This window comes from Urocampus carinirostris, chromosome 2 (assembly GCF_059441175.1).
Source record: "Urocampus carinirostris isolate Australia breed hairy pipefish chromosome 2, RoL_Ucar_1.0, whole genome shotgun sequence".
NCBI classification, from domain to species: Eukaryota; Metazoa; Chordata; class Actinopteri; order Syngnathiformes; family Syngnathidae; genus Urocampus; species Urocampus carinirostris.
Window position 1 is genome coordinate 45,022,578 of NC_142350.1, and position 12,197 is coordinate 45,034,774.

Sequence of the window (12,197 nt, forward strand, 5' to 3'; positions counted from 1 at the left end):
AGCGTTTTGGAAGTGGAGAGAGACATATTTGCTTCCCAGGAAAAGCTGGAGGTCAGGCACTCCTTTCCCCCCTTTTTCCTTTTTCTTTTTCATTGTATCTCTTTTTATCCTTTCCCACTTTGAGCCCCAGACAAAGCGAAAGATGGCTCGGTCCATTTGTAACAGCACGTTTCTTTTAGGCATAAAAATTAAACTGATTGACAAAAGCATTGGGAGGATGATCGCTTTGATGATTAGGACCTTCCCCTCTATTGTCAGTTTTCTTAGTGACCAAAAAACAAGTTTTTGCTTAACTTTCCTTGTCACGTCATCCCAGTTGGTCTCGCCTCCTCCATCCACATTGAATTTTACCCCTAGGATTTTCTGGTCTGTCTTTAACACCGTCAGCGGGAGTCCTGCCTTTTCTGTCTCTTTCCACATTCCATAAAACTTCACTTGCGATTTTTCTCTATTTAGCCTTGAGCCAGACGCCCTCCCAAACAGGTCAGTCAAGTCAAGGGCTCTTTCAACAGATGCGCGGTCAGTACACAAAATATTAAAATCATCCATGTACAAAACACACTTGGTAATTTGTCCCCCACTTCCTGGGATATTGATGCCTTCGACAAATCTATCTTTTCTTAACATTTGTGCCAAAGGTTCAATGCAAAGAACATAGAGAAGGGGAGACATAGGGCAACCTTGACGTACACCGCAGTTGATCTCGATTGCTTCCGATAAATTCCCGTTAATCATGAATTTGCTGTAGATGTCTCGGTATAGCAGTCCTACCCAATTGATGTATTTTTGGGGGAAACCACATTTTTGCAATACCCTGAAGAGGTATTGGTGCGAGACTCGATCAAAGGCTTTTTCAAAGTCTAGGTTTAGGACCGCTAGTCGATATGATGTTTAACAGCAAACACAATGTGAGATTTGAACAACCATCTTAACAGCCAAGCATATTCACCCATGGACTTTTTTTTGTGGGTATACTTAAAAGACCACGTTTATGGCAACAAACCAAGGACAATTGATGCATTGAAATTGGAAATTGAAAGACAATGTCGTGATATTCCTAATGACATGTTTCGCGACGTTTGCGAATCCCTTGGTGCGCGTTATCAGCGTTGTCTGGACAATAATGGTCATCACTTTGAACATTTGTGAATATGATTCTTCAATTACATTTGTCTCATGTATTCTATGCTATTTCACTTACTCTATGTTCATAAATAATAATAATAAAGGTTTTCTCGTCATTCTAAGAGTAAGTACATTTTTGAGACACCCTGTGTTACACACTGTCCCTTAAATACAAATGTCAAACTATTTGAGTAGTGCGATTTTGCCGCTCCCATAGATGACCTATAAAGCCTCAATGCAATTCAGGCGCCTGCATTTTTAAAGTGCTTGCAAATTAAAAAGCAAATACATCCATTTAAATCAAATCATCACCGCTAATTAAACTAGCATGCGGTTTAGCCCCGCCCACTTCTCACGTAGAGGCACGCCTCCGCTTCTCCCATGTGTGAACAAGCAAATGAGTTTTAAGGAGCGAACGGGAAGAAGCTCCACGACGACAGTTGGTCAACATTTAGACTTTTTGGGCAATGGAAACGGGCCAGTGGCAGTACCAGTTCCGAATTATTATGTTGGGCGAATCGACGGTGGGAAAGTCGTCACTTTTGAAGCGCTACACGGAGGGAAACTTCCTGGAGAGCATTGATGAGACGGTGGGCGTGGACTTCTACGTTCACTTCCTGGAGGTGGAGCCTGGAGTTCGACTTAAGTTGCAGTTCTGGGACACCGCTGGACAAGAACGTTTTAGGTGAGTCTCAACCGAATTCAACCTTTTTTTGCTGAATCATCATCATAACTCAAACAATGCACCCGAAAGGAACTCCATCATGAAATTCATATTTTTAATTTATTTTTTTAAAATCACAAATGGCGATCACTAGATTTCCCTCTTTTTTTCAGAAAATAAAATCATAATATTTGAAAAAAAATGTGCAGATTTAATAATAAAGTAAATAATAACCTTTTTATTTGCATACAGTTTTTCCCGCATTTCCCAAATATTGCCAATGGGCCTTATCAGGCTGTACTTGCCCAAGCCACACCACAGGAGTCAGCAACGGGGTCCCCCTAACACTCGTGTCGGTTAAGGCAACCACGTACCGGTACATGTAAACTGACTCGACTATAGATTGTTTTTTTTTATAAAAAAAAAACTCAAAATTAAGGATCCAAAATAACCTCTTATATTAAAATTGTTTATTGAATCTTTTTTTTCTAAAGATAGATTTTCACGTTTTATTCCGGTAATATTTAATTGGCTCTGCTAGGTCACATGACAGGGCTAATCCAAAAGTGCTAGCAAGAAAGCAATGAAAGCTAACCGCTCTAGCTACTGTTCAAGCCCTGGAAACAGCTTTAGTTGTAAGTTTACAATTTTACAATTGCAATGTTAAAGCGAGGTATATTTTTGATGTTTTCAACATTTGAACGATTTAAATTTCCTGTTTAAAACGGTACATTTTTAAAAGCTATCTGTTTTGAATTCTTTAAAGTGGTGATGCGATTCCTAAAATTTGATTGGTAAAGCTTGGTCACACCACATGTTCATTCTGAAAGTGCTAGAAAGAAATCTTACATTTTCTGAAGCTTACTGTACCATTTTATACAGTGGACATGGAAATATGAATAATAAAACAACATGTCATTTTTTTCTACCCTTTGGACCAATCTTAGAAAAGTCACAAAGTTTAAAGTTAAAAAAACAATATCATGTATGGTACTTTTCTTTTTTTTTCTTTTTTTTTTTTTTACAAAAAAGTGGTCAATCATTTTGACCCAAGGGCAACAGGAGGTTTGAATACTTAGCAAAAATTACATGAAATATCATACAAACGTGGCTTCTTTTTAATTCGTAGGTTGAGAAATTTTTGTTTGACATAACATCAGCCTCACCTAGAGTTGGCTGTCATAGTTGCGCGGCATCTTGCTTCTGCGGGTGGCCGAAAAACCAAAACCATTGGGAAAGGCTGGGCAAAAAAATGAGAAGAAAATTGGTTCTTTTGGCTCACTTTGAGCCTCCATAGTTTTCATTCTTCCTTGTGCGTTTTAACACTCGCTTTCGGCTGCCTGGCTTAAGACAGCAACATTTAATGGTCAAATAATACATACAGACGCTGCCCTAGTTACGAAAGAGACGGACGATTGTTCGTAAGTTTAATTTGTTTGCAAGTAGCTTCAGTGCTATATTTTGTGTGTTAAAGGCTTGTATACGTATGTTTAAGGTTTGTATAAGTAACCTATATTGTCTCATCTCATTAGCTTCACCGCTTTTCCTCAGTTGGGTCGCGGGGGTGCTGGAGCCCATCCCAGCAATCATTGGGCAGTGGGCAGGGGACACCCTGAACTGGTTGCCAGCCAATCGCAGGGCACACAGGAACGGACAACTCACTCGCTCATTCACACCTAGGGACGATTTGGACCGGCCAATTCACCTGAAATGCATGTTTTTGGAATGTGGGAGGAAACCGGAGTGCCCGGAGGAAACCCACGCAAGCACGGGGAGAACATACAAACTCCGCACAGGAAGTCTGGAGCTGGATTTGAACCCACGCAGGAGGTCCCATGACTTGAACTGTGCCGCACATGCGCTAATCACTGCGCCGCCGTGCTGCCCAACCAGTATTGTTTTTTACCAAAAAATAAACATATCATAAAATAATATGCTCTATAAAGATACCGTATTTTCCGCACTATAAGGCGCACCTAAAAGCCTTTATTTTTTTCAAAAGCTGACCATGCGCCTTATAATACAATGCGCCTTATTTATGGATCAACATTAAGTTTTCCAACTAACTTGCAGCCGCCGACTCGATTTTCCCCCGAACGCCAAGTAGTACGCGGTGGATGGTGGGATTTATTTACCGGCGTTTCATTGGCTAACCAATGTGTCAATCATCAGTTGAATCGATCACTATTGGCTAAAGTTATTCGGAGGTCAAGAGGCGGATCCTTTTTATCATTTACAGACTGCCATTGGCTCAAACGGCAAACAAAGCCTGCAATTGGCCGAAAAAGATGTGTCAATCATCAGTTGAATCGATCACTATTGGCTAAAGTTATTCGGAGGTCAAGAGGCGGATTCTTTTTATAATGTACAGGCTTCCATTGGCTTAAACAGCGAAACAAAGCCTGCAATTGGCCGAAAAAGATGAATGTGTATAGCATGTGGCCGATGGCATAGAGAAAGCATTTTTTTCTATTCTGTATTTGTAAATATTGTATTCTCCTGGATTTACTACCCTCACGGATATAAGAGGACATTGCCTGCACATTATTATGAACACAATGACTTCGGTGAGCTATTCCCGGTTTTATATTGTCTTGTTTCAGACTGAACTCGATGTTTCTGTGATAAGCGGTGCAGATAATCGATGGAATGAAGTTTTTAAATTAAACTCAATTCCAAGTGTTTATTGTCATATGCACAGTAAAGTTGCGAGCGAAAAAGAAAATAGATACGAAGGAATGGTTATCATTTCTTGAATCCCAAGACTTTAACCTTCCGAATGATGGAACGATGCATTTGAGTGACATCTTACGGACACCGCATTCGCACGTGTTCTCGACACGTATTTGCGTCTTTGCAAGCTTTCGGAATGTTAAGGGGGTAATAAGTTGGACTGAATCATCTGACTGTTTTGTCCACGTTCCCATTGTAGCGCCTTATAATCCGGTGCGTCTTATATATGTCAAAAATAGGACAAAAAACTATTTTTTCGGGGTGCGCCCTATAACCCGGTGCGCCTTATAGTGCGGAAAATACGGTACATAACATTAAGTTTAACTTACTTTTGGAAGATGAGCTTCAAGAGTTAGGCAGAAAGTGGCCGAAAATAAGCGTTTTCTCAACCGCATCAAGCTTTCCTATTCCACTTTTGTTGTCAAAAGAAATGGCTCGCCTCTTCTTTACACTTTACACCAACCATATATATGGAATGTTTACACACAAACTAGGAAGAAGAAGCCGGATTTCTTCTTCGGGGCTGCGGAAAGAAGCACTACAGCAGTGGTCAGCAACCTTTTTGGTGTGGAGTGCCACTTTCAAATTTCCTTGTAAATCAGTGTGCCAGTGTGTTTTTTCACTGTGTTTTATATCCAAAAGAGATGTAATTTTACACCAGTCCAAATATAAAACATGGATATACATTAAAATCGTATAACTGACCAATTTATCTTCCACTATTCTTGTTTTTCACTCAACTAAAAAATGAATGTGAAAAACAAGTGGAAAGGCCTGTAGCCATCCATGACTTCAACTTTTTACTAGAAGAATTAACCAGAATCCACCATTCTTCATCAACAATGAACTACAATCAAAAACATGTGATATGGTCAGCTACCATACCATTCATCAATGATATCTTGTTGCAGAAAATATCAAAACTTTAAATAACAGCAGCAAAGCAGAAGGCACGCGCACACGCAGACGCTTCTTTAAAATAATCGCCGTCAGTAAATGGTTTTCTGTGCTTTGCTATGCAGTGAACAATGTGATAGCTTGCTTTAGTGTTGGTGTTTTTAGCAGTGACAAAAGGTTTTCACGGTCCGGTGCGTTGTCATGTCTCCGCCTTGTCAGACTCATCCTTGAATTCATGTTCATGATTTGCTCGTTACGACGTTTAACCCTTGCTGTGCGAGGTAAAACGCTCTCGAGGGATAATGCACAAAACAGCATCGTCATTTTTTTGCACAAAGCCCCAGTCATCTGTCCACACTGGCTAGAAAGAATGAGATGTTTTCGCTAGAGGAGCCGTCATGATCCGTTCATTTATCGCGCGCGTGTGTTTTGTTGGCTGGGTTAAAACACGGATATCTCTCTGCGAGGGGTCGGGCAAACACACACGAAGCAGAGGAGGAGGCACACTACCGTAAACATGACGCGCGACTGAAAATGTCTAAATTTCAGGTAAAAATGCACACTTTAACAAAATAATCATTATTATTTTGCCGCGCGCTCGCGTGCCACTGGTTGCCGACCCCTGCACTACAGTAATGTCCTGTACTCGGAAAAATGTGCGCACAATACAAAATCTAACTTACAGCAATGTCCGGATATTTTTCCACATCCCCCAAAAAATGTTTGTATCCAGCGTTTTTTGTAAGTGGAATGGTCGTAAGTAGGGGAGTGTCTTTTAACTTTCATATTAAGGCGGGGGCCACGACTTTGAGACCCCCGGTATGGAGCATCTGATGTGATTTTCCAGGTCGGTGACACGCTCCTACTACCGCAACTCAGCAGGGGGCGTGCTGGTCTTCGACCTGACCAACCGGGCCTCCTTCCTGCGCCTGCGCGACTGGCACGCCGAGGTGCTTGAGCACGTGCTGCCCCAGCGTCTCCTCTTCGTCCTGGCGGGCCACAAAAGCGACCGGCACGCCGAGCGAGCCGTCAGCCGCGAGGAGGCCGAGAAAATGGCCGTCGCTCTCGGCGCCCCCTACGTGGAGGCCTCCGCCAAGTCGGGTAAAAACGTAGACCGGCTTTTCGAGATCCTGGCCCGCCGAATCTACCGGGGTCTGGCGGACGGCGAGGTGGAGATGCACGAGGGCTGGGACGGCGTCAAGTGTGCCGTGACGGGGCCAGGGGCCACGCTACCCGATCGTGGGAAAAAGAAGAAATGCTGTGGCTAGGTGGCGCTGCTGTCCAGATCAGGAAAAAGAAAGAAAGATTGTGAATACAGTGGAAATATGAACCAAAATTCAAGTTGAAAGTCTGATATTTTATTTTTTAAGTGTGTGTTAACAAGGCCTAATTGAGTTCAAAGAGACTTATTCTTTATTTTCCTCAGTGTCAAATTTATATCTTACTTTTAGATAAGCTGTCCGAGGCGGAACACATGGGGTTTGAGAAACGGGGGCTGAGGGGTCATGCTGAGGGTTTTTTAAAATTTGTATCTGTTTATGTAGCATTCAAATTTTGAAAGTAAGAAAAAGCCCGGTTCAAGTAGAATCCAAACACCAACCCAAACCTCCCCAAAAATTAAAAAAACGTTTATTCGAGTGTGTGAGAAATGCATGTACTTGCACGCACATCATGAATGAGCTGACTAAGGCTGCAAACAAAACTTTAAGCCAGTAGATGACCGCTCAGAAAAACAAACTCCCAAACAGCTCCTCTAAGGTAGATCTGTATTATAGTTGGTATTTCACGCAGAACACGGCAAAAGCAAAATGTTAAGGGAATAAAAATCACAGAAAATGTTAGTGTTTCCACACTCCCACATTTTTTTCTTTACATTTATATTTTTTCAATCATGTTTTGTCCTTTTTCTCCTCTCCCCTTTTTCTTTTTCCCCCATTTTCTTTTCGTCCTTTTCCCCATTTGTCCCATAATCTTTTTCTCTTTTTTCTTTTGCCTTTTTTGCTTGTTTTACTTTTTCAATTTTTTTTATTTTATATTATTTTTGGTAATTTTTTCATCCTACTTTTTTAAATTTTTGTTTTTTTTCCTTTTGTCCCCTTTTCTCTTTTTGCTTGTTTTTTTCTTTTTTCTGTTTTATTATTTATTTGTTGTACATTTTTATTTTATTGATCTTTTTATCCGGTTTTCTTCTTTTGGAATTCCTTTTTTTCATTCTTTTTCATGGCAATTATCTCTTTTCCTATTTCTTCTGATTTTTCATTTCAAGTCAAGTCATTTTTATTTGTATAGCCCTTAATCACAAATAGTCTCAAAGGGCTTCACGTGTTATTACACAGACTATTTTTTCAGACTATTAATACACCATCCCCTGATCTGGAACCAACACGAGGGCAAGGAAAAACTCAAAAATCTCAACTTGAGAAAAATGAAGATACCTTGATAAGGGACCGCACATGTGGCATCCCCCTTTCAGGATTACCAGACAGCAAAGGATATTGTAATCACAAATAATACAGAGATATTGTCCAAGAAAAGTATAGGTTATTCATATGCTATAGAGTAGAAGTGTGTTTCAAGCTTAGATTTAAACATTTCCACTGAGGTTGCAGATAGATAAGCTGTCTGAGGCGGAAAACATGGGGTTTGAGAAACGGGGGCTGAGGGGGTCATCCTCCCTGCAGGGTTTTTTAAAATACAGTAAGCCCTCGGTTATCGCGGTTAATGGGGACCGAAACCGCCCGCGAAAAGTGAAAATCCGCGAAGTAGCGACGCCCCTTCAAAAATGCTTTTAAAAAAAATATATATTTATTTAAAAAAAAAAAATATTATATTTAATTATTATTATTTTTTAGACCTGCGATGCTCTGAACCCGCGAACGTGGAACCGTGAACTAGCGAGGTCCCGCTGTATGTATCTGTTTGTGTAGCATTACAATTTTGAAAGTAAGAAAAAGCTCGGTTCAAGTAGAATCCAAACACCAACCCAAACCTCTCCAAAAAAAAAAAAAAAAACGTTTATTCGAGCGTGTGAGAAATGCATGTACTTGCTCACACATCATGAATGAACTGACCAAGGCTGCAAACATGACTTTAAGCCAGGAGATGATGGCTGAGAGAAACTGTGTTTCAAATCCCATACAGCTCTTTTAAGGTAGATCTGTATTATAGTTTGTATTTCACGCAGAACACGGCAAAAGCAAAATTTTAAGGGAATAAAAATCACAGAAAATATTAGTGTTTCCACCCTCCCATATTTTTTTCTTTACATTTGTATTTTTCCAATTATTTTTGGTCCTTTTTCTCCTTTCCCCCTTTTCTTTTTTCTTTTCCCCCATCTTATTTTCATATTCATATCTTATTTTTTCCCCATTTGTCCTCTCATCTCTTTTTCTCCTTTTTTTTTGCCTTTTTTTGCTGTTTTACTTTTTCAATTTTTTCATTTTATATTATTTTTTGTCTTTTTCCTTTTTATCCTACTTTTTTTCTTATTTTTTTCCCTTTTTCTCTTTTTGCTTCTTTTGTCTTTTTTCTCTTTTTTTATTCATTTGTTGTACATTTTTATTTTATTGATCTTTTTATCCCTTTTTCTTCTTTTTGCATTCCTTTTTTCATTCTTTTTCGTGGCAATTATCTCTCTCTTTTCCTCTTTCTTCTGCTTTCTATTTTCTTCCCTATTTTTCTTTTCCTTTTTTTTTCTTAATGGAGGATTCTACCAAATCTGGCCAAAACAGACATCAAGAAATGCTGTGGCTGGGGGGCGGCAGATCAGAAGAGAAAAAGAAACCTTTCTAATAAATTGAAAAACAACCAAAATTTGCCCGTATGTACGGTTTTGTTATAATTTCATGCATAACACAGCAAAAGCAGAATGTTAAGAGAAAATAAAGGACATTTTTCATATCCCCCCTTGTTTCCCTTCATTTTTTAAAATTTGTACTTTATGTTTCTGTTTTCCCCCTTTTTACCTTTTTTCCCCACCATCCAGATCATGAAAACGAAAGAAGTATTTTGAATAAATTAAAAATAATAACCACAATTTGCCTGAAAGTACACTACAGTTGTACTATGATTTGTATTTTAAACAGAACACAGCAAAAGCAGAAAATTGACAGGGGAAAAAATTCAAGGAAAATGTAATCCTCTTTCTACACTTTCTTCTTTTCCTTCCTGTTTTCCCTTTTGTCCTTTTAGTCTCCTTTTCTCAGTTCTTTCTCAATTTTTTTTCTTATTTTGCGTTTTTTTCTTTCTTCCCCTGTTTTTCACATTTTTACTATTAGAAATGACCATTTTTTTCTTTTTTTGCGTTTTTCATTTTTCCCCTTTTTCATCTTCCTTTTACTCTTATTGTCCTTTTCCCTTTCTTTCTATTTTATTTCCCCCCTTTTCTTATATTTTACCCCTTTTTTCTTGTATTTGTCTTTATTTCTGCCCCTTTTCATTTTCTTCCCTTTTCCTTACTTTCCCATGTTTCTTTTTCTTCTTTCCCTTTTTTATTCTTTTCTCTTTTCTTTTTATTTACTTCGCAGATCCGGCCATCCCCCCTTCCACGGCTACTCACTCAAGCAAACGTATCCGAATTCTATAATTCAGTCATCTTTGACTTTTTTTCCACCATTTGTTCGCCCGATAGCAGCTATTGAGCTCTGACAAACTTCAGCTCATGGCTCTTCCAGCTGCTTCGGGTGTATCCAGCAGGCTCAGTATTTTGTTGTCACTGGCAGGAATTAAACCATGTTCATGTAGAAAAAACATGGATTCTGGATTTTTCCTTCAGGTTCCTGCAGTGCAGTGCGTCTTGTTCAAATGTTTAAGGTCCATTTTAAGCTACAGCATCTAGCAGTGAATTATTACACACTGTCACTTTGAAGAGACCAAAACAATTAATAATTTGAAGTAGAAAAAAGTTATCCCGCTAATGTGCTGCTATCATTAGGCCCGTTTCGTTAGCACCTCAGACATAGATCTTAAGCAAAAAACTTGAAATCATTCTCTGCAATCGTCATGTGTCATTTGCAAACATAACTGCTCTATCAGCCAGCTCTTTGAAGTCAGGGAAGGGATCTGGCTCCCCACCTATCAGGAGCTGGCTCTCTTCGAGACACTGTTTATCCTCTCTTTGTTTTTTTCCATTAAAGGCGTTCGTGATTGGTCAGTAGGCTCGGTCTCGTCTATGAGAGTGCTGTACGAAGGACAAAAAGAATCATAATGAAATATAAAGAGACAAATTAGGATCCCTTTGAATGATATTACGTGTTCTAAATTATTTTAGTTGCATGTTTTTCACGGGTTCTGTGTAGTTTCAGTCTAAAATGGTCAGAGGTTGAATTGTTAAGCGGAACGTTCTTTTATTTTGAAATTGATGGCAATCATTTGCTTTTCTTCCAGGGATTCTGTGTTGATTTTTTTTAAAAAGTTGCCCTGTTTAAAAAAGTTATAAGTTTAAATGAAAAGGTAGAGGCTATTAGAGTAGAATTATACATTTTTTTAAATTGTATTTATTCTTTTTTTGCGTAAGTTACGGTATCACTGGTAAAACATCGATTTAAAGCAACAGACCCAATCAGAAGAAAGAGCCGACTCATTAGTGAGCGGAGCTGATTGAACCAGTTGTATAAAAAGAGCCATACAGTAATTTCCATCACTAGTCTGCAGAAGTTTTTTTTTTCACATTGGTATAGTGCAGGGGTCGTCAATCTACGGCCCATGTGGCCACATGCGGCTAACTTTGTGTGTCAACTTTATCCCAATGGTCCCTGTGTGTGTCTACAACAAAAATACTACTACAGAAATACTACCAGATTACTACAAAACTAGATATAACATTTCGTGACCTAAAATTGGATTTTTCTTTCTGAAAAGAAAAATGAAACACTATATAAATGCTACAACATTAATACTGTAATTATTATAGTATAATACCAAAATACTCCTACAGAAATATTATAACAGAAATACTTCAAAAATACAACCGCAATAATATTACAAAAATACTACTATGGAAATACTACAAAAATAGTACTTTGGAAAAACTTCAAAAAGACTTCTACAGAAGTACTGCAAAAAATCACCACAGTAATACTAAAATTTAAAAGGAGTGTGTGTGTGTGTGTGTGTGCGCGTGTGTGTCTAGATTCCCTTACCACAGGGATCATAGCAGCACCATTTCCTGTGATGTGTCTTGAGCAAGTACAGCTTGGTGGCGCTCATCCCTCTTCAGGCCAATGTATCCATCTGGTTTCGAACTGGAGACTTTTCTTGTGCTAGGCGAATGTGCTAACCCCTGGAGTATACTACTAGAGGAATTTCACAATACAAATACTACAAAAGGGCAGCATGGCGGCGCAGTGGTTAGCGAGTGTGCGGCACAGTTCTAAGGTCTTGGGAACCTCCTGTGTGGGTTCAAATCAGGCCACCGGACTTACTGTGCGGAGTTTGTATGTTCTCCCCGTGCTTGCGTGGGTTTCCTCCGGGCACTCCAGTTTCCTCCCACATTCCAAAGACATGAATTTCAGGTGGATTGGCCGGTCCAAATTGTCCCTAGGTGTGAATGGGCGAGCGATTGGCTGGCAACCAGTTCAGGGTGTCCCCTGCCCACTGCCCGATGATTGCTGGGACGGGCTCCAGCACCCCCGCGACCCTACTGAGGATAAGCGGTGCAGCTAATGAGATAAGATATACTACAAAAATACTAATAATACAAAAATCCAATGACAGCAATTCTACAAAAAAATTACAAATATTCAAAACTTTACTGTGGAAATGCAAAAAAAACTGTTGT

The 12,197-nt window shown here is 39.4% G+C and overlaps 1 protein-coding gene across 1 annotated transcript; it reads left to right on the forward strand.

The window, feature by feature from the left end:
• The first annotated feature begins 1,220 nt into the window (after positions 1 to 1,220).
• LOC148372032 (ras-related protein Rab-39B-like) lies at positions 1,221 to 9,319 on the forward strand. The gene is made up of 2 exons (XM_088326714.1): positions 1,221 to 1,810; positions 6,267 to 9,319. Exons 1-2 carry the CDS (start codon positions 1,593 to 1,595, stop codon positions 6,685 to 6,687), a joined length of 639 nt encoding a protein of 212 aa, XP_088182840.1. The 5' UTR covers positions 1,221 to 1,592; the 3' UTR covers positions 6,688 to 9,319.
• The last annotated feature ends 2,878 nt before the right edge of the window (positions 9,320 to 12,197 follow it).